The sequence below is a fragment of the Borostomias antarcticus genome (assembly GCF_949987555.1).
Source record: "Borostomias antarcticus genome assembly, chromosome: 15".
In the NCBI taxonomy this organism is placed as follows: domain Eukaryota; kingdom Metazoa; phylum Chordata; class Actinopteri; order Stomiiformes; family Stomiidae; genus Borostomias; species Borostomias antarcticus.
This window is the reverse complement of record NC_140248.1, coordinates 17,470,124-17,493,061: the sequence shown is the minus strand read 5'-3', so window position 1 is coordinate 17,493,061 and position 22,938 is coordinate 17,470,124. Positions and strand designations below refer to the sequence as shown.

General features: G+C 45.9%; 1 protein-coding gene across 1 annotated transcript; it reads right to left on the bottom strand.

Moving 5' to 3' along the window:
• Positions 1–192: 192 nt before the first annotated feature.
• On the bottom strand, positions 193–18,600 carry sptbn4a (spectrin, beta, non-erythrocytic 4a; the record flags this gene model as incomplete). Its single annotated transcript, XM_084450331.1, has 18 exons — positions 193–367; positions 621–874; positions 1,114–1,174; positions 1,364–1,875; positions 2,512–2,616; positions 2,963–3,183; positions 3,764–3,848; positions 4,060–4,198; positions 4,627–4,868; positions 6,150–6,284; positions 6,407–6,652; positions 6,963–7,167; positions 7,342–7,472; positions 8,608–8,886; positions 9,208–9,297; positions 10,164–10,391; positions 10,993–11,256; positions 18,478–18,600. 18 exons carry the CDS (start codon positions 18,598–18,600, stop codon positions 193–195), a joined length of 3,495 nt encoding a protein of 1,164 aa, XP_084306457.1.
• Between the last annotated feature and the right edge of the window lie 4,338 nt (positions 18,601–22,938).

Sequence of the window (22,938 nt, the reverse complement as noted above, 5' to 3'; positions counted from 1 at the left end):
AATATTTTTTGGCTTTGAGGATTTTGGCTTCAAGCTTTTTCTGGTTTTGTTATGTCTAGACTTTGGTTTGGTCTGTGTGCGTTGTTATCAGCTATATCTTTGAGGTGAAGATAATTTCGCTGAAACTTGAAATGAAAAATCTGTCACATACAGTAACTAGGGTACATCTACAACAACAATGAACTATGACCCTTACTTCAGAATGAAGACATTTTTCTTCTTCTTGTATCCGTTAGTGATGTCACATGTGCAGAGGCTGAGGTCGAGGGGGGTCTCTCCGTTGTAAGGTGTGGCGGTATTCCTTGCATCCTTGTAGAAAGAGATCTCTCCCTTGGACAACACGCAATACAGGTTCACCCAGGACTTACTGCAAAACAATCAGTGAAAATGCATTGAGTATAAAGTGTGCATGTTTCTCCAATCTCTCAAAGAGTACAATAATACATTAACAGTAATTTAGTGCAAAATATTATGCATTTGCTAAGAGACCATCGGCAGAGGAAAGGACATAATAATACAGAAATAAAGCATTTTAAAGTGGATAGGGTGGCTGTTAAGGGTAGAGGTTGGGTTAGTAGTGTGTGGCTGTCTCTGTGTTCTTTGGGCGGTAGACTCTCCACCTGTTGGGGCTCCTCTGCTGGCCCTCGAAGTCGTGTTTCCGGTAGAGGAAGCCTTCGTTGTGGGCAGTGTGAGAGGGCGGCTGGCTGACCCCCGGGGCACTTTGAGCCGGGGCCGAGCGCGACCGCCGGGTCTCCTCGGGCTCCTTGGGACGAGGTCTCCTCCGGGGCTTGGGACGGTCTCTGGCGCGGGGGCGCTCGTATCGGGTGACGGGGGCTGAGAGGCTGCTGGGGGGCCGATACGCCTCCCCTCGAGCCTGAGACGGCAGCACAGAAGAGAGAGCGTCACTCCGAGAAAAAACAAGGACATCAACTCCTTAAATGTGAGCCTGAAGCAGTTTTGAAAAACAAAAAACACTTCATATTGAGGCTCCAATGCATCATGAAGACACACACAGTCCTAAAAAAAAACTGTGTTTTTTGTGTGCTGTGGCAATAACCGGCAATTAATGTCAATTTTGACAGAAAGAGGTGTCATGAATGAGAGATCACTCACTTGTGCTGCCTCTCTCTCCTGGACCTGCTCAACAATCTCCGCCATGGTGTTTCTCTTCTCTCTGCAATGACACAGAGACTCAAAGAGCGAAGAGAATCGATAAACTGCCTTAAAAATCTATGTCTTTTGATCCCTTTGGACAGTGCTGACCAGAACAATTTTAATAACCGATTTTGTAACAGGCATTTAAAATCCGCTACCACAAACAGAGCCCAGTGGCCTGCCGAGGCGTGGTCTCTCCCCCACTCACCCGGAACGTTTGTCGGAGCCCTCCTTGACCGACTCCACGTCGCTGGAATCCTGCCTCTGCTTCCCACTGCCCTCCTGCTCGCTGGACGACTGCCTCTCCAGGCGTCTCCGGTAGCGCTCCTGCCGCACGATCAGGGGCAGCTCGTTCAGCCGCGCCTGGATCTCCTGCTCGCTGGAGGTCTGCCGGCCCAGCTTGTACTCCCTCTCCCGCCTCAGGTGGTCCATCTGGGGGTCGGAGCGGCTGCCGCGCGGGTCCCTCTGGAGCCTGCCGTGGAGGAGCTCCAGCCCCGACTCCGGCCCGATCATGTCCATCATGGGGATGTCTCCGAACTGTTCCCTCTGCGCCCGGCTGGCCTCCAGGAGGGGGTTGACGGCCTTGTGGATGTGGTTGATCCTGGGCTGCATGCAGTCGGCCTTCAGGTGCTGCCAGGCGTACGCCATCTTAGGGTCCATGACCCCACCGCTTTGAGGCAGGTAGGAGGAGCTACCCATACCCCCGCTGCCGTAGTGATTCTGCGCAAGGAAGCCTGAACTGCCCATACCTCCACCACCGCTCTGATAATTCTGAGCTATGTAGCCAGAGCTACCCATACCTCCGCTGTTCTGATTCGGCGCAAGGTAGCCCGAGCTACCCATCCCCCCACCGCTCTGATAATTTTGTGCTAGGTAGCCTGTACTACCCATGCCTCCGCTATTTGGATTTTGGGCCAGATAGCCAGAACTTCCCATGCTATTCTGATTTTGGGCCAGATAGCCAGAGCTGCCCATGCCCCCACTACTCTGATGCTGCGCGAGATAGCTTGAACTACCCATACCTCCACTACTCTGATGTTGTGCCAGATAGGTTGAACTACCCATACCTCCACTACTCTGATGGTTTTGTACCAGGTGGCCAGGACTGCCAATACCCCCACTGCTTTGATGGTTCAGTCCAAGGTAACTGGAACTATCCACAGCCCCAACAGTCTGTTGGTTCATCCCAAGGAAACCCGAGGTGTCTACCCCTCCACTGCTCTGTTGGTTCAGTCCAAGGTAGCTAGGACTATCTCCACCTCCTCCAGCCTGATGATTAATCCCAAGGTAGTTGGAACTGTCCAGCCCCCCACTGCTCTGATGGTCCAATCCATGGTAGCCTGATCCATTCATAACCGGGGAGTAGCTGGTTATGGTCGAGCCCAATCTCTGGGATCCAGGGGAGGCAGCCAGCTCCAGACTGGTCTGCTTGGGCCTGGGCTCAATGTGTACCTGGACCTTCTGCCTCAGCAGGGATGAGGTAGCAGAGAGCACACTCGGAGTGAGACAAGACGACGGGAACATCCTTCGGCTGGAAAGCGGGGGTTTCCTCTGTTCTTCTCTCTGCTTTTCAGCCTTAGATCAAAATTAAAGCGATGAATAAACACCCCGTCGGAAAACTAGCCATGTACACCCCAGGCAACGACAAACAAATCAAATATGTCATTTCAAATTTCAAGCTGAGGTTAAGCATAAGGACAAAGGTATCATGGTTATGTAAGGCATTTCCCCTGCCTAAAAGCATAGAAGTACATTTGGACTTCAAGTTCACATGTTTTGACTACTGTACATCCGTAGTACAACCTACATTAGAGAGCTGTCGCAGGGAGCTGAAGCGCTCTTTCCAGGTGACTGCGGCCTTGCGGAAGGCCTCGTGGCGGAGGATGAGCTGCTCCACCTCGTCCGTTTGGGCCGGGGCCTCTCCGGGGCCTCCCCAAGCGGCCTCCCTGGAGGTGATCAGGGGCTCCTTGGCCTTCAGCCAGGCCTCGGCCTTCACCGTCTCCTGGGCAAACTGGAGCATCTCCTGCTCTGCGATGATACAGACACCCGCTGTCACCCCCAGAGCACAGTAACCACATTTACTATTACATATTACATTTACTATTACATATTACATTTACTATTACATATTACATTTACTACTACATATTACATTTACCATTACATATTACATTTACCATTACATATTACATTTACAACTACACATTACATTTACTATTACATATTACATATTACATTTACTATTACATATTACATTTACTACTACACATTACATTTACTATTACATATTACATTTACTATTACATTTACATTTACTATTACTCAGCATTATCACTGCAATTTTTCTAGCCATGTTTATGTATGATATGAAGCGCACAGAGATATGTTTATGGTAAAAGCCTTGTTCAAGATACAGTAAGTATGCAGTGTCACGTTTGCTCTAGAAGCCACAGTATTACAACCCATGCGTGACATGTTCACTTCCTATGACAAAGCACAACGTAAGAGAGAGCCATTCTCTCCAGCAAAAGCCCCTCTTCCATGTTTAAGATTCTGCAGCGTTAAGAGCTGTCTGTGCTCCTCGGTGGCGCCGTAGTGAGTCACTCACTGCGCTGTAGCTTCTCCTGGTGCTTGTCCCATTTCTCAGAGAGGTCTTTCTGCTTCGCTAGGAGGCTGTCCAACTTCTCCTTTATCTGTAGAGGCAGTTGGGTTGCATTCAAAATCACGACAATGTACTGTAATGCACCACTATTTTTCACCACTACACATTTCAGTTCTGACAGGGAGAATCATGTGAGGTTAATTGTCTTTGGTGCGTGTGTGACTGAGCATGGTTGTATTGGCACACACCGTGAATGAACTGTGGTTTTGCTGCATACGATATGTGCTGTATGTTAGCCTGACCTCCATGGCTGCAGGGTTGCCTGCGGCCAGCAGTATCTGGCCCAGATCTGCACACTGCTGGATAGTCTTGCTGCGCCCGTCCATCTTGGCTTTCAGCTCCTGGTGCTGTTTCATCATCCCCTCCAGAGCAGCGGCATCCCTGAGGGAGGAGATGACCCAGTCAGGAAGCAGAGGATCACACAAAGAAAATGTCACCGCTGACTGAATAACAAGTGTGAGCTGAGAGACCAGCTGAAGAGGGTCTGAAAACCACTAAAATTACCAAGAGAAAAAGCCAAAGAGAAGCCAAGAGAAGTAATATAAGATGTTAAGTAAGTTGATATCTTTCAATGTATATACTGTGTAAGAGATTAAATACAATCTCGAAAAACCTAATCAGGTCAAGTTGGCTGAGCGGTCTATTTTCAAAAGCAGCCAGTAATGAACTATATGCAAGCCAAGAGGGAAATGGTTGCTCAAATAGGTTACGTCATGTTTTTCCCTCCATCCGCAAGTCAAGAGTCCGAGAAAGGCGCGCTGATCAACAAAACAAACGACATTTTGTGTCGCGGTGTGAAGATGGCTCACCTGGCGTCGTCCCCTCCGATCTGTCCCATAATCCCCTCCATCCACATCAGATGCTCGCGCACCACCGAGAAGAACTGCACCTTGTCGGTCACCGAGGTGACCTGCACGCGACTGGCCTCGCAGGAGACCAGCAGCTCCTTCCACGCCAGCATCACCTCCTGCTCCCTGCTCATGATGGCCTCCGCCTTCTCCCCAGCGTAGATGGTCCTCAGCTGGGCGGCGTTCTCCTGCAGCTGCCTCACCTGGTACCGCCACAGGGGGGCCGGGTTGACACTTAGGCCTGACTCATAGTCGACGTAAACAACGCAAGCTACGTTGTGAACGCAAGCTCCAACATGACTCGAGAGCTTGCGTTCTGTGTTTTGTTTTGTGGAAACGCAAGGAATTGCACTATTGCTTGCGTCAAGTGACAAATTTCAGCATGACACACGCTAGGACGCAACGAGATCTTGCGTGGCCTTGCGAAGCTTGAGTTGCTTGCGCTTATGTAGTTTGCGTCGACTATGAATCCGGCCTTACTCCCACGCTACGCAAGTCCAGTCAAGTTTATTACTGGGGCGGCTGTAGCTCAGTTGGTAGAGTGGGTCGTTCAATGATCAAAGGGTCAGTGGTTCGAATCCCAGCTCCGACTGTCAACATTTCGAAGTGTCCTTGAGCAAGACACCTAACCCCAAATTGCTCCCAATGAGCAGGTTAGCACCTTGCATGGCAGCTACCGCCATTGGTGTGTGAATGGGTGAATGAGAGGCCATTGTAAAGCGCTTTGAGTGCCGCTAAGGTGGAAAAGCGCTATATAAGTGCAGTCCATTTACCATTTTATTTGTAAATGGTAAATGGACTGTGCTTATATAGCCATAAAGCAGCAAAGGAGGACTCGCACACACAAAAATATAACCAGACTCAAAGTCTTATCAAAAGGTTAATAGATTCAGTAGGGATCAAATGACAAATGCAAACATTTCACTCCACGCAGGGACTATCGTCAGTGCAATGCAAACCATTGTACCTGACTGCCGCACCACAGACAAAACCAACACTTGGACTGATGTCAGGTGCGCAGCTCTTTTCCTGCTATTCACTGCACTTATATAGCGCCTTTATCCAAAGCGCCTTACAATGGCCTCTCATTCACCCATTCACACACACATTCACACACACATTCACATGCAAGGTGCTAGCCTGCTCATTTGGGGTTCAGTGTCTTGGAGGACACTTCGACATGTGGACAGGGGGAGGCGGGATTCGAACATTCATTGGACGATCCGCTCTACCACTGAGCCATAGCTGCCCTGGTTATTTAAAGTGCATTTTGCAGTGGCCCAATGTATATTACCGCCTACAGTATGTGCAGTATGGCACAACAGTCATCTGTGTTACTGTGCTTATTAGATTACCGAATGTAGTGTGCATCTTGGGGATGAAACAAGAGGACTAAGATCTCACTTCCATACCCTTTTAATGCCTTTTTGATAAAGAGCAACGTAGTTGAGCGATGGGTTTTGTAGAGCAGCCAGGAAGCTCACCTGTGAGACCAGCAGCTGGAGGGCGTGCTCAAAGGAATGCATGAGCCTCTGCAGGGTGGCGGGGTTGGCGATGCTGGCTTGGCACGCCCTCACCTCAGGCAGCTGCCTCATTTTCCCCGCAATCTGAGCCAAGACCTACGGCATAGGACAGCCACGTCAAAAGACCTCCGAAAATAGATCCCGGCCATCACGGCCATTACAATACCAGAGCTCTCCAAACATTACATAATCCTAATCTAATGAAACGCCAGCCATACCTCTTTGCAGTCGGTGAAGAACTTGTGCAGCTGGTGTGAGGCTGCCAGCATCTGCCTCCGGGTCTCCATGAGCTCCAGAAGGTCCGCCCAGGACTCGTTCAGACCGTCCTTCCACTCGGCGATGGTGGCCGCGTCCGTGTGCCCGCAGTCGATCATCTCGTTCACCATCTTGTTCACCGACTCCATCCGCTGTTGGCCGACGGTGTTGGTCTCTGAGGAGAACTGGGTGAACTTCTCCTGCAGCATCTGAGAGAGTTGTAAAGAGATCCTCCATCATCTCGCTTGTTTTATGTGCACTTTTGACGTCGGGTTTGAATCCTGTCTATATAAGTAAAATGTATACTTAAAAAATAATAAAGGAACTAAATAACTAAATTAAACTAATAATTTAATAATAATAATAATAATACCATGTAATAATTTAGTAATAATTTATTATTATTATTGAATTATTTAATAATTAAATAATAATAATAATTACATTTTTAATAATAAAAAAATCTTTGATCTCATTATGATGTCCTTTTATTTTCCCAGCAGGGGAGCAGGGACTGACCGTGACGTGCTCGAGGTCTTCGCCCAGCTCGGTGGAGCTGGCCACGGCTTCCCGCTCAGTGATCCACTTCTCCAGCTCCTCCACCTCCCTGTTGAGCTGATACAGCCAGTACTGCTGCTCCAGCTTGGTCTTCCTGTGCTCCACCATGTCCTTCAGAGACACGTAGAGCCGGTCTATGTGGGACTGCTGCTTGGTGATCTGCTCGCTGTCACAGAGACGGACACGTGGAGGGATGTTACCAGCAGACATCACTGCCGTGGATGACACAGCGAAACATGGCGACTAAACGAACACTACAAAATCACCCACATTGTGTCGGTTTAAGTCTCTAGGTTGTGTTAATCGCTGTGTGTGTGTGTGTGTGTGCGTCTGTCTGTACCTGTCTGGGTGTCCCAGCTCCAGCAGGCGCTGGCACTGTTGAGAGAGCCCCCCCACCGTCTCAGCATAGGACTCCACCATCTGCTCCAGGACCAGGTGGTCCTTCAGAAGCTGCAGAGTGCCCGCTTCATCCTGGTCACACAGAAGCAGGTCACGCTAGCCGTTATCATATCCAATTCACATACCCAATTGTGGACACTTTGCAATTGAATGTTCCAAGTGTTCGTACTGAGCTGGGCAAAACAAGCGTTGGTCACACTTTACAATAAGGGTCACAAAAAACATTAGTTAACTGTTAACTAATGCTTATTTAGCATTAGCATGGGTTAGGTTAGGTTACTAATGTTAATTAATACCTTCGTTAAGGTTAGGGCAGGGTTAGGGTTAGGTGAGTTAACCTTAGTTAACATAAATAACATTAGTAAATGGTTAATAGAGACATTAGTTAACTGTTACTTAATGCTTAATAATGCATTAACTAATGCTTATTAATGTACCCTTATTGTAAAGTGTTACCCAAGCGTTTAAGTACGCTGCCCCCTCTGCCTGGAATACTCTCCAGAAAGACTTAAAATTACAAGAACTGATCAGTTATGATGCTTTCATATCGATTTTAAAGCACTTAGAATGTGAAAGTATTGGAAATTTTCATTGCTTTTAATTCAGTATCTGTGCTCGCCCAAACTTTGAATGTCTTGTTATTGTGTATCTGTATAGTGTATGTCTGTCTTTGTGTATGGAATGTGTGTCTGTGTCCTTGTGCTGCCCTCTTGGCCAGGTCCCTCTTGGAAAAGAGATTCCATATCTCAATGAGGTCACCTGGTTAAATAAAGGTTTCATTTTTAAAAACCGGGCCCGTCAAATGAGCGCTATGAATGAAAAATCTTACTTGTTTTAGTTTAGATTTCAAGAACACACTGAGTGGTCTGTCAAGCTGGTTTCAAACAAAGACAAAAGGTTTATTCTGATGTTTACGGTTTGCAAAGCGGACTCTGAAAACAGGAAGTGCTTCCTCAGTCAGAGTGGGGAATCTCTCGGGAGTCATATCTTATAACGTGAGAAAGGAAGTGACATGCAGTTTCAGGATGAAGAGGACAGGGAAGTGATTTCACACAGAAACAATTTGTAGTTTTAACAGAATGATTCTAGGAGAACGAACTACAAAGTTAGAACAGTCAGGTAGGAAAACAGAAAAGAACAAATGGTGTGGGTAACATTAGTGAGACTGAAATTTCATTCACAGCGCGTTGACGTCATAGACCCTTACCGCGCCTTTCTCCTCATTCACGACGCGTAGCTTCTGCACCGCCAGCCATGACTCCACCTTGGCCGCCTCGCCGTAGTACTGCTGCGCCTGCAGCCCGGCGTCCAGCAGCACTGACCGCCTCTCCGCCTCCAGCCGGAGCACCTCCCACAGCTGGCGCACGTGACCCGCCCCCTCCCGCACAAAGTCCACCTCGGGGGTCCGCAGCGAGGCGATGATGCCCGCCCGGTCGAGCACCTCCTCCACGCGCGCCCGGCGCCCCTGAAGCTCCCTCTGGAGTATCTGAGGAGTCAGAGAGTCAGAGTTAACTGAATATCGAGCAGCTATTGGAACTGTTGAGGCGGTTGAAGAAATCTCAGAAATTCTTGCCACTGGGTGCTCATGTTCTGGTGTTTAAGTGCAGCTCCATTCCCCTTATCCAGGCCTACTTGATGTGTAGATACTGTAGATGCATTTGTATTCTATGTTATTTTTGATTCATGTTCATGTTTGTCTATTATTGCTATTTTTGCTGCCTACTTGGCCAGATCACCCTTGTAAAAGAGACTTTGTCTCAACAGGTTTTTAATTGTCTGGTTAAATGAATGAATGAATGAAACAAACCTGGTTCTTCTTCACATGCTGCTGGGCACTCTGGAGGTTATTCCCATAATCCTTAGAGGAGGCCAGGGGAAGCCTCTCCTGGATCCACAGCTAGAAAAGAAAAGCAGGTTGTGAGAAGTTACGCCCCTCACTGCGCAGTAAGCCTAGTTTACTAAATACATTTTCATATGTTATCTTGAGTTCTTCACTGATATTTAAATACGCAATGAAATCAAAAATTTTTGGGGGGGATTTTGGATCACATCCTTGATCATAGTGTGTACCTATTTAACAACATATGCCAAATATTTTTCAAAATTTCCATTTCGTTAATCTTAGATCAAATCCTGTGATTTTTGTCTTCTTGTAAAACAAAATCTCCCGAGTCAGCAATGCAAGAGCAAGGTCAACCAATAATCTAACGGCATCCACCCATCAATCAACGCTTTCTCTCTATCAAATCTGTCTAGTTATTATATAACCCGCCAACTTGTCAACGTTCCAGTCAAATTCCACGTTATTCAAACGTTATGTCCCGCCCCTATAGCCTGTTTGAGTCGTAAATACGTCAAACTACGGAAGTTAGATGATCTCAAATGTCCGTTTCATCTGGACTTTAAGAGTGGGAAAGAAAGGGGTTGTAGAATGTGAGACGGAGGGAGGGAGGGAGAGAGAAAGGGAGGGAGGGAGAGGGAGGGATAAAGAGAGGGAGGGAGGGAGGGAGGGAGGGAGGGAGGGAGGGAGGGAGGGAGGGAGGGAGGGAGGGAGGGAGGGAGGGAGAGAGAGAGGGAGGGAAGGAAGGGAGAGAGAGAGGGAGGGAAGGAAGGGAGAGAGAGAGGGAGGGAGGAATAGAGGGAGAGAGAGGGAGGGAAGGAGAGAGGGAGGGAGGGAGAGAGAGAGGGAGGGAGGAAGAGAGAGAGGGAGGGAGAGAGGGAGGGAGGAAGGGAGGGAGGACACACAGTAATAAAGCCACTCACTATCTCATCCTCCAGGTCCTGGGCGACCTGGTGCATCTCTTTGGAGGCCAGCAGGATGCGGCGTCTCTCCTTGAGGGGCTCGATGAGGCGGACGATGCGCGTCTCCACCATGCCTGGCTGCTCGCCCCCGTCCCCCGTCGCCAGGCTTCGCTGGGGGAGGCCCAACCCCTGGAAGCCCCCCAGCTCCCCGACATCCTTATAAAAGTCCCCAAACTGGGACTCCATGGCCTGAGCCACGGGGAAGGAGGAGGTCCGGTTAGAGACAGATGAGAGACGACAGCCGAACTCTGAGCACATCAGCTATTCACTCTCAGCTATTCTCTTCTGTGAGCGTTTCAATGTTATGTAATGGATTGCCTGGCCTTAGGAACAAAGCACACAGTGCATTATTTAATGTCAATGAGCCTGCTGGGTGAAAACATTGCTCTACCACTCGGGTTGTACTATCTGCATATAGTAGGGCTAAAGTAGATTACATCGATCACTATGAAGTGAGAAATGTGTCAAATGTTTGGTTTCTTTAAAACACAAAAAGCATCGATTTGGTGAAGTGCTATAATCGATTTGGTGAAATGCTATAACATGCCAATTCTCTTTCAAACAACTGTCATGGATTAAAATCCCCAAATGATTATGGTAATACACTATTACTGGGACAGACTACTTCGCCTGACTAATAGGACATTAGTGACTTGGACACCTTGCACCTTCAGTGTTGTGTTGTTCTTAGAATGTGTATTTAGTTTGCTGACCCACACAAACACACGCACACACAAATATCAACTCTGTGCTTAGTAAAATCCAATTTAACCCGATCTCTAAGAGACACCTGGAATTTCTGGAGTTGCTCGTTGAAGGTGGGCAGGTGGTGAGCCTGCTCCAGCTGAGGGGGCTGTTGCTCTATGTGGGAGAGCTGGTTGTCAAGGTCGGTGTAGCTCTTCACCGCCGGCTCAGGCTTGTTGTTCTCAAACAGCTGCCGGGCCTTGGCCTTGGTGGTGCTCTCCAGGTCCGACCAGCACTCCCTGATCTCCTCCAGCTTCTGCTGCACCACTGACCGCAGCTCTGGCTTCTCCTGGATCAGCTCCTGACCCTCCTGGAGACATGGGAGGACAAATGGACACTTTGTTTTGGTGATGTCATTCAAAATGTTACTGCCATGAGGTAGTTCAGGGGAGATACCACTATCATGAGGTACTTCAGGGGAGATGCCATTAATGTGTCATTAGTATGTCACTTAACTATTGGTAGCAAACGTTCCTTGTTTACATTATATAAAGTCCTGAACAATCATATTTCTTAGCTGAGTGATTTTATATTCCCTTATTACATGCACACAAGTATAATGTCAACTTTCCCTTCAAGGAATGTCAGTTACTGGCTGGGATGTTTGTATCTTCATTTAAAGCTGCAGTATGTAGCTTCTGCGCCATAAGCCTGCTAAGAGCTACAGGGGAAAAACTTTGTCTGCCAAGTTCAATTCATTCTGCTTCATTCTCACGGTTTGTGAATTTGTGTACCCATAAGGCCATAGAACGCCCTGGGTTGCTGACTGGATCTCGGCATGTGCACGTTTTGAACCAGGTGTGGCCATGCCTCAGAGTAAAAAATAATAGTAAAAAATTATATTTGCGTCGCCATCCTGATCAGGTGAGCTCATTCTATTTCACTTAATTGGGTCTGGCGAGGCCAGGCTAGCACCAAACAGCAGTCTACAAATGTTTTCACAGCGGAGCTCAATCACTTATCGCTCTTGATTTATCATAGCAATACAGCAATATTTAAATGTTTAAAATTGTCAGATGTGCTCCATTGGTGCATAATGCTAAGTTTCATTTGAATCAATGGCCCGGTCAAACATTTCAGCCATATGCTGTGTAAGTGCCTCTGACTTGGTGATAATAAAATGTACCCTTCATATACAAAGGACATGACTTGGGTAGTCTATCTGGACCTTGTAGGAAAGCACTGCTCATATTTATCTACAGTAAATTTACTGCTGACACCTGCTGTAAATCAGGAAGTACAGTATGAACTATGATGGCCTTTTGTGCGCCTACAGTTTTACTATAAATAAATTATATTTAAATGATTTAATGTATTTTTAGATTCCAACAATTGCCACAATGTCCAGACAGAATACAGATGTCATGTACTTAGTGTACCAAACAATTAGTGATCTGCCCGGCTGGCTCACTCTAAATCTCTGGTCGTAGATTTGAGGCCCCATGTTGGGCGCAGCTAAGCATTTCATTTCACATGGCACCCATATCATGTACATATGGGAAATATGCAAGATTTGTTTATTATTATTTCTATGATTTTGGATGCTATGCTCTAGATCCCATACCTTCCACTAGCATCCAATGCTAATCATAACTGGCGCTAGTGTGTATTCACCAAAGTGCCTGGATTACAGAGACATTTGCATCCTTCTCCTACTACACTTCCCAGGTGCGAAAACAAAATAAATGTTGTTCCAAATCGTGGAGCGCCCCTTTAACTAAAAGGGTTGCTTACAAAAAGAGAAGGCAAACATTCTCCTTGACCTACCTACTTTTTATGTCTAGTGAAAAAGATCCTATAACTTATAAAAGGGTTGAAAAACATTCCAGAGACAGAGCTGTTGAAATGTTGGGGTAAAGCAAATTAAAGAATCCCGTTTCATATTATAGTCCCTCAGATCAATGTTGAGTCAGGGGCGCGGGCCATGACAGCGCTGGGCCAAGGGCCCTTGCAAAGATGCAGGTACAAAACAAAGCTTATCCCCAGGCTGACCTACAAAACCACGCATGGAAAGCGTGATAGCCCCTCCGTCTGTCCAGGCAGAAGCATCGCCTGCGCCACGTTCCCCTCTAAATCTCCCCCGTCCCCCTCTAAATCTCAGGCTTTTGTGCATGACGTGAGCTGGATGAGATGTGGAGAGATCAAAGCTTGTGGCGTTTTCCTCTGACGACGAAGCTCTCCGTGGCTCCACTCCAAGCTCCAGAAATAGACTCCAAGCAACCTCCTCCCATGCTCAGACTGAGGGGACCAGGACACAAGGTGTTTCCTATGACAAGCTTTTACATCAGACGGCTGCTCCACTATTAACATGAAGGACCGCTGGAACGTGAGTCAGAGAAAATCCTGAGCTAACGTATTGTGCATGTGTAGACCTTCACAACCGTGGTCTGTACTAATATGAACGCCTGTTTTACACCCTTTTGAAGATAAACCTGGATCAATACACCCAGGTTAATGGTAAGGGGAGAATGTTGCAAAGGGGCCATATTCTTACGAAGAAGACATTTTTTGTCCACTAGCATCCTGCAGTATCTCTCCCCTGTATCTCTCAGGAAACCTAGGATCTCCTGTAGCTTTCATAATGCAGTGCTGCATTTCTCCTCTTGGCAGTGGCTCTCTGCTTAACTGCTGCTAACGCTCTCTCTCTCTCCTTTTCTCTCTGCCTCTCTCTCCCTCTCATAATGCAGAGCCAGCAGAAAGCCGGTCTCTCATTCTCTCCTCTCTCTCTCTCTGCTTTTCCAACACACAGGGAGAGAGGGGGAACAGAAATCAGAGTCAGGGGTTGAGACGTGAAAGAAGAGAGTAAGGAGGAGAAACGAAAGAAGGGCAGAAAAAAAGAGAGGTGGAAAAAGAAAGGAGGGAGTCAATAAAGGAGAAGAGCAGAAATAGAGCATGATTTGCCGACCAGTTGATGGTAGGAACATGGTACATGTAGGTAAGATCCGGAGGACATACTGCACGAGGAACCCATCACAGACATTTTAGCGTGACCATCAGGATTGTTGTTGACATTTTACAGCACGTACATCCAAACCACATTCTGCAGGCTAGCTCACATTGCTAATACAGCCCAACGAAATGGCTAACAGCAACATACAGTGGCATATAATGTACACTGTAATGTCCATGCACTGCAATGTACACGTATATGCAAATGACACATATATTTGTCTTATATAGACCCTTTTCCCAGCAGCCATTTTGACGTCAGCAGGGTAAACACAGGTGTAATTGATCTAATTAATTAAGGTCCCATATTCTATTTAGTGTGTCACAGCCATTCCAGTGAGCCAGCGAACAGGAGGACCATAATTAATGTTATTAATTACACCTGTGTTTACTCTGCAATGATGTCAAAATGGCTGCTGGGAAAAGGTTATTTTTAACACAGGTTAACACTTTCACAAAAATATTCTATATCCAGTTATACAGATTACAATACTTATATATTATACTAATAAAACAATTATACTACATTTTTTGGTTTCCATACAGGCAGCTTGGTAAGCCTTGAGGTTACACTAAATAAATCACACACATATTTGCAAACATTTTGGTTGTTATCTTGCCATTCCTACTCTGGACCATAGACAGAAATGACAGAGGACTGTGACACAATGACTCCAAGGTCATTTTTTCTTCTCTTCAACAATGCAAAGGCTTTAAAATGCATTGAAATGCACTGTGCAGTAAAACAAATAAAAGCAAAGTCATAATGACAGCAATAATAATAACAATAACAGTAATAATAATAATAATAATAATAATAACAACAATAATAATAAAAATATATACTATAACTCTCAAGGATGTTTATTTGTCACATGTTCAAGGTACAGGTACCACGTAAAATGCTCAAAATCCAAAGACCTCAGCTGGACGTGGCCTCGCGGTTTCCTGTTGTCTGACCGTATGAGTGTTCCTGCGGGACAGACAGGGTGTGTTTGTACGTGTCCAGAGCATTTGACCCCTGAGCCATTGGCAGAGCTTAGCCCAAGGTCAGCTGTAAGTGAACCCCAGAGTCGTCTCTCTGTAACAGAGAAGCATCCTCAGAGGACCAAAGATCCTCCACAGACACAGCCCCACCTCGGAGCTCCGTGCTGGGGCCCATCTGCTGAGTAAGGACCGAAGATCCTCCACAGACACAGCCCCACCTCGGAGCGCCGCACTGGGGCCCATCTGCTGAGTAAGGACTGAAGGAGAGTGGAAGCAAGGGGCGGGAACCTTTCCAAAAGGACGGCAAGTTCTCCAATCGCAGGACGACGCAGCGTCATCTCTTCCTCCCGGTCTCTCAGGTAACGAGAGGGGGAGGGGGTGGGCGATTAAGTGAGTGTTACACGAGGGTCTCTGTAACACTCCGTGTTGGGCTACAGAGACACAAAGCCCTTGAGAAACCCCACTGGTCAGCCTTGTGGAGGAAATACACAGCGAGCAGCCATCTTTTGCACCCGATGTCCATTCTTTCAGTGCATGATCTATCTGGTATCTGGCATGAAAGGTTATACAAAACGCTGATGACTCAGAAGGAGAGCAGTATCTTTTTTCACTCTGTTTTAATTTTGAGCTGTCATTCTAGGGAGAAGGCCTGTACATGTCGCCATTACCCATTTGTAGATAGACATACAGACACAAGCTGAACATACTGTCAGCCTAAACGGTGTGGAGTATACACACTTAACTTAAATTCCGCTGACTAATATTTCAGCTGTTTTATCTACCAGGACATGATGATGATCACACAATGAAACCAACAAAGAAACTGGACAAATGCTAATCTGAAGACTAACTGTTTTCAAGAGACATACATTGTGGTTTGTCTGCATTTAGGAGTTCTATTGCAGCTCTGGGGAAGCATGTGCTGAGGCTTCTTCTACAGTATGTCCAGTTAAGCAGATTCAGATTCTATGTCCAGTTAAGCAGATTCAGATTCTATGTCCAGTTAAACAGATTCAGATTCTATGTCCAGTTAAACAGATTCAGATTCTATGTCCAGTTAAACAGATTCAGATTCTATGTCCAGTTAAAAAGATTCAGATTCTATGTCCCGTTAAACAGATTCAGATTCTATGTCCAGTTAAACAGATTCAGATTCTATATCCAGTTAAACAGATTCAGATTATATGTCCAGTCATACTGTACAGATTCAGATTCTATATCCAGTTATAAAGATTTAGATTCTATATCCAGTTATACAGATTCAGATTCTATATCCAGTTATACAGATTCTGATTCTATATCCAGTTATACAGATTCTGATTCTATATTCAGTTATACAGATTCAGATTCAATGTCCAATTATGCATATTCAGATTCTATATCCAGTTATACAGATTCAGATTCTATATTCAGTTATACAGATTCAGATTCAATGTCCAATTATGCATATTGAGATTCTATATCCAGTTATACAGATTCTGATTCTATATCCAGTTATACAGATTCAGATTCTATATCCAGTTATACAGATTCAGATTCAATGTCCAGTAATACAGATTCAGATTCTTTGTCCAGTTACACAGCAACATTGCAGCCCTTTCAAATGTTACTAATTACAATTGCCATCTTAAAATACCACCAATATGTGTTATTGTGTGGACTTCATGAAAACCGAGGTCCTCTGCAAATCCGGATTGCCTCTGGCAACAGGAAAGAACCTTGAGAGACATCAGGCTCATTAAGGAGGTCCTGGGATTGCATGGAACACTGCATGACACATTTCACACATGGACAAGCAAGATGGCCATGTGACCTTCTTTACACATCAGGTGTGGAACAGTAGTACAAGCTTTTGTTGTCGCTATGAGCAATTCCTGTTAAATTTGTATTATACTCTACATGTACTTGTATTAGCATCTAGGCTAAATGCTATAATCAAGTGTTATACTGTTCATGTATAATAAACATCTTGGCTTAATGCTGTATCAGGTATATAAATGAATACAATTTCATATTTTTTCACAAAATGTAAGCAATCAGGAAGAATCAATTAAACTGCTGCTACTCAAAATAATTTTGACAAGGCTAAGAGAGAAGCCTAGTGAATAAATTATTTCAGTGCCTTCACAATAAAAACTTCACCAACACAATTAATTAAATCCTTAAAATTAAATACCTTCAAATGTCAGTCTAAAAGCCAAAACAGTATTCAAAATTGATGCTGGCAAAGGACATTGCTAGAGGTTCACGAAAGAACTATTAACAGGTAAGTGACTATAGCAGATCAATAATGCTCAGAAATAATGTGTCCTCAAGGAGTATACAACTTCCTGTTTTACTATATACTACAGACCCTCTTGTGCTGCACTATTAGGCCTGCAGTGTTAAGTGTAATGAACAGACACCACCCGTGTTCAGAATCCAAGTCTAAAAGAGCACACATGAAGGCCACGTTTCATGGTAGACATGGCACTACTGGGGGTTATGCTGTACTTGGACAGATGGGTGTAATAAAACTGCGGGTGGTTCTGTCTCTAACATGCAGACTAAGGGCCCATTTCCTTCAGAATGAAATCCAGGATAATATGAAAACAATAAGTGTGCTTCCATAATGAGTAATAACCTCAACAAGCTAATTTATACACTAATACTAAACACTGGGGCCTCAACAAATGTATGAAATCCTGGGGAGGATTGTGGATGGAGAACCTTGGATAGTGCATAGAATCCATATACAAAACTGCAAGGAATACTGGGATATCACGGCTGCTGGGCTCCCTGGTACTGTAGTAATGTAACATTTACATTAAGTACTGTCAGTGTACTGTACATAAGCAGTGTGCTAATTTCTGGATTTAATATGTTTGGTCTATGAAGCTTCAACGGTCGCATGAACTTAAACAGAATAACCAAATGTTCTGATGTAATGATGATGACATGTGGCCTATTCGTTGAACACACACACAGAGCAGGAATACACACAGAAAAGATCTGATATTCCACCGTTCAGCGAGGCCAATATCAATTCAGTACATGAACAGGCAATGCTTAAAGATATTCTCATACAGTAGCGTTCAAACAGACACTGCCCACTGCACCACTCATCGAGAGAGCAATATAGCTGTTACTGTAACCTTGAACTTGAAATCCAGGATGTCCTTTAGGAAAACATATGAGGGTGTTTGTTTACAGTTTACTCATGGCTCAGGAAGGGAAATTGGGTAATTGAACGATAAATTCTCTCCTCCATTTCATATGATTTTGCCCCCCGTCCCCACAACCCCCCATTCCATGCACACAATCTCAATCATGTGCACCATTAGTGCATAGTACCCCCCCCCACACACACACACTCACCTGCTCTGTCTATCTGCCCCCCCCTGCCCCTCCACTTACCTGCTCTGTCTATCTGCCCCCCCCTGCCCCTCCACTTACCTGCTCTGTCTATCTGCCCCCCCCTGCCCCTCCACTCACCTGCTCTGTCTATCTGCCCCCTCCCGCCCCTCCACTCACCTGCTCTGTCTATCTGCCCCCCCCCCCCTGCCCCTCCACTCACCTGCTCTGTCTATCTGCCCCCTCCCGCCCCTCCGCTCACCTGCTCGATCTTGGCCAGCCATTCCTTGTTGCGGGCCAGTTCGGCCATGAAGGCCTGGTGCTTCAGCCACTTCCTGTGTAGCTTCTGTGCCTCATCCCGCGCCGTGTCCCGGGCCATAAGCATCTTCTCGTCCGCCTGCTGTCCCCAATCGCTCAGCTAGGGGAGACAAAAATAGCCACCATCAGGAGCCGGAGCACGCTCCTCCTCTCCTCCTCCTCCCCCCCAACAGGACGTCCCGCCTGCTGCCTCCGCGATGCCAGAGCCCCCCGCTCCGCTCTGCAGGGGCCCGGGTACCTGCGCTGTCACCGGCCCGCCCCAACCCCCACCAGACGCCCTTTCTGGAGAAAAAAAAAAAAAATCAAGATAAGCACCTCAGCAGCAGCAGTGGCAGCGACGGTAGCTCAAGCCCTTCCACTGGGTCGCCCCTGGGTCCTCATGCCCTACGTGTTCACGGCTCCTGCAGTCCTGGTGCTGCAGTGCCTGCTAGCCAGTCTCAGAGAACAGAAAAAACAACCCACGAAACCAGAGGGAACGTGCCAATGACAACACCGGCGAAGAGAGTCACGGACATCCAGGACTGTTTTTTGGGGGTTCTGGAGTATTCTCTGTCCCTCGGAAGCTCGGTTAGAATCCAGCGGTTTAACGGATGTGTAGATTTAGAAAGGCCAGACTCTTTCAGCCAGGGCAGACCAGAGCATCCAGCAATCGGTGGTCTAAGATGATCCGTAGTCCTGCCTAATGACGCCGTGGTCAGGAGGAGAAGGAGGGGGAGGAGGAGGAGGAGGAGCAGGGTGAGTGGGATGCAGAGGCAGTGCAGAGGAGGGCAGATAGCTCTTGAAATGCACCGATGCCACTGCTGCAGAAGCCCACTGGCAGGGCTGTGTCAGATTTGCTGCGCTGTATCCTTTCTCAGCTCTCTTTCCTCATGTCCCCATTCAGATCAGACGTGGCTGGTGCATGCTGGCTGCTGCAGTCCTTGCCTCTCAGCTAAGCTCCTGTGTGTGAGTGTGAGTGTGTGTGTGTGTGTGTGTGTGCAGTGCGCGCGCGTGTGTGTGTGCAATCACAACCAGCACTGCAGTGCCGGAGCACGAAGAGAGAGAGAGAGAGAGAGAGAGAGAGAGAGAGAGACAGACAGAGAGCAAGGAGAGAGACAGAAAGGAGAGGGGAAAAGGAGAGAGAGAGCAGGAGAAGCACAGAGAAAGGGAGGGGGAGGAAAAGAGAGAGGGAGAGAGCGAATTGAAAGAGAGGGGGAGAGAAAGGTAGAGAGAGCCTGCGTCATCTTTCACCAGGGACATTTCTCTGCACTAGAAATGACTGCACTCAGAGCGGGATTCAGGAGGGGGGGGGGATTCAGGCGGGGGGGAGGGGAGGGAGGGCGGATTCAGGAGGGGGGAGGTTAGGGAGGGAGGGAGGTGGGAGGATTCAGGGGGGGGGGGAGGGCGGGGGGAAGATTCAGGAGGGGGGTGGGGGAGAGCAGGGCGAGGATTCTGGAGGGGGATTCAAGGGGGGGGGGGGTTCAGGGGGGGGGGATTCAGGAGGAGGAGGGGAGGTTCTGTCATATGGGAACAGCTGAATGAGGAGGAGGAGGAGGAGGAGGAGGCACGACCACATGGCCCGTAGTGCAGCTGACTGATCTGGATCACTGTTCACTCTCCCTATTTAAAGGGACCTGCAGGCATTTGGACCTCCAGCTAAAAACACCCCGATGGTGATTTTCTAGGGGTAGTAATTTATCATTCCTAAACATATGGAATACACATCTTAAATCTTGGGAATACGTGTGACAGGTCAACACCACCTCACATCAGGCGTTTGTAACAGGACACAATTCCACAATTGGGGCATAACGTATCAATATACTGTACATATTGATCATATTAGCCACTAGGAGCACAATAGTACAGCAAATCAACTGGTTTTGAATATGAATTGGTACAGTAAGAAAATATCAAATTATTAGGTTACAGTGGGTTTAGGCATTCAAATCGAATGGTTAGGGTTAGAAATGAACTATGGTAATACGTCTAAGGCTATTTGTCTATCAGGGCTAATGTAATGACTCATGCATGTAATATTGACTCTTACTTTGTATAATGTCTTGAATTCACAAAGAATTTGTAGAGTGTGTTGAAAGATCATTCCTATAAATGTTTGCTTACTTTACTCTTCACTATTTTTCAGCCCTGGGTTGATTGTTTTCAATCAACCCCTCTAAATGAAAGACACTGTCTTTAATAATACTCCTGAAGTGTGTCAAGCCACATCTATGTTTAACAATGAAGCTTGCAAAATGACTACTTTCATTATTTACGAATACGGAATGCTACTGACTTAGTAAAAAAGGAAATAACCCTAAGCTTTAATTTATTCCTGAGCTCTCCTGAATCCATACTGTACCGTCGTTTACCTTGGTGACCATTTTAAAAGGAATATTATAAACTATTGCAGTTTCCATTTACAGGCTACATTGGCAGTTACGTGTGTTATTTCAGAGCCACTAGAGGGCATTCTTTGTAAAAAAAAAAAAAGTTGAAATGTTTTTTTTCCCATGACAACCTTGCAATACCTAAAATGTTTCACATTCTAGTGTGCTTCAAACATTTGAACACGTTAAAGAATGGTCTGGACTGATATCTTCTAAACACTGATGACAACCGTCTCCTTTTTGATGACTGAGAAACAGTCCTTCAATCCTGCTGAGTAGATGATTAAATCCAAGATATTTTTCAGTGTTTGTTATATTCTGACAATATAGGAGGAAGGACATGCGGGTGAATTGTGACATTCACTATTCTTAAAACAGATTATCTCAAAATCTAAATACTTCTCAATGGAATGGGACTTTCAGTTTCCAATCAAGCTTGCAATGTGACTGAGGGTAACAGCCAAAGGCAGCATAAGGTCATGACCTCCAAAAGAGTGATCTTACAAGTAAGGCTACAATTATAACCTACCATCAAATGGAAATAGTGTTAAGTCTCCTACTGTAAATACTTAAGTTGCTGAGCAAAGAATATACAAATGGCTCATCACCCCTGGTATGACTTGCTAGGCACTGAACAGCTAACTAATTACTGACAAATACACATCTAGCTGTTTAACATCCAATGATAAAATATGCATTTCAATCAAATCCATTTGAACAGTGAGGCCTACTAGTAAGTGCCTCTTTGGGATACAGTAAATAAAACAGACGTTGTATTGTAAGGGTTCCCAAACACCCCAAACAGCATCAACGTATGACACTACCTGTCCAAGAATGTGTCCTGGGAACTTGTTGTAGGCTATGTTTCACACAAATTCCTCCATGAACAAAAAATATCATTAAATCAAATTACTGACAAGGATACTGCCTGGGCAGAGTAGTTTTTCCTTAGTTATTGTGAGAACTAGCCTACAGACACATAACCTTGACCATTGGTTAACACTCCAAATGGACCCCTTAATGACAACCCAGCATAATTACGGAGTGCTCCTGGACAGGAATGCACCAGGAACATACAAGACCGTTGCAGTTTGGCTCTAAATGTTCTATTCATAAGCATACACATGCAGAAAGTGGAGGGATTCTGCTCGAGTCATACATCATAAAGCTTAGCCTACATAACTGCATTAACAACATGACACAGCATGACATGATATACTTACTGTAGGGCCTTGCTCAAGTGAATAACTCGTTTTCTACTCCTAAAGGGGCAATAAAATAAAAAAAATTCCTACAGTAATTTATAGACTTCTGTTCCCAAGATAAATCCATAATCGTTACTAATCATGACAGAGCGTAGCTTAATGTTTGTTTTTGTTTGATAGTGGTATGTACTGTAGGGCTGGAACACATAGTAGGGAGTTCCTGCATTCCTATAAACCCAATGTGGGTAGAAGTGACTGTTGGACATGTCTTGACATTCTACTGTAGTACCACTAGCTTTGCATGACTTTCTTAGCTACACGGTGTGGTGTAAATCACCAAAAAGAGGGGTTTGGGCTAGACTCTGTTATGCTCAGATGAGAGGGGGAAGGATTATCATTGAAACACAGAGTCAGTATTCTTACTGGGCCAGGACCAGGCCCGGTACCTCACACTGAAATTACAAACAAGGATTCATTACTTGACAAAAGTAACAGAGTGAGCCACATACACTGAAAGATAACCAGAAAGATAACCAGAGAGATAACCAGAAAGATAACCAGAAAGATAACCAGAGAGATAACCAGAAAGATAACCAGAAAGATAACCAGTCCCATTATGTAGTCTGGTCAGGTTTAGTGCCAGGGTGGTTTTGTCAGGTTTAGTGCCAGGGTGGTTTTGTGTGCGAGTGTCTGAGTGGAGAACTAGACTGACAGGAGGAGCATACTGTAGCTTGAGAGGTGCGCAGTGTTCATACATCAAAGACCCCTCTAGTCCAAACACGCTCTAAGCAACAAGTAAAAAGTAACCGTTCACTTAAGTTTATAAAATGC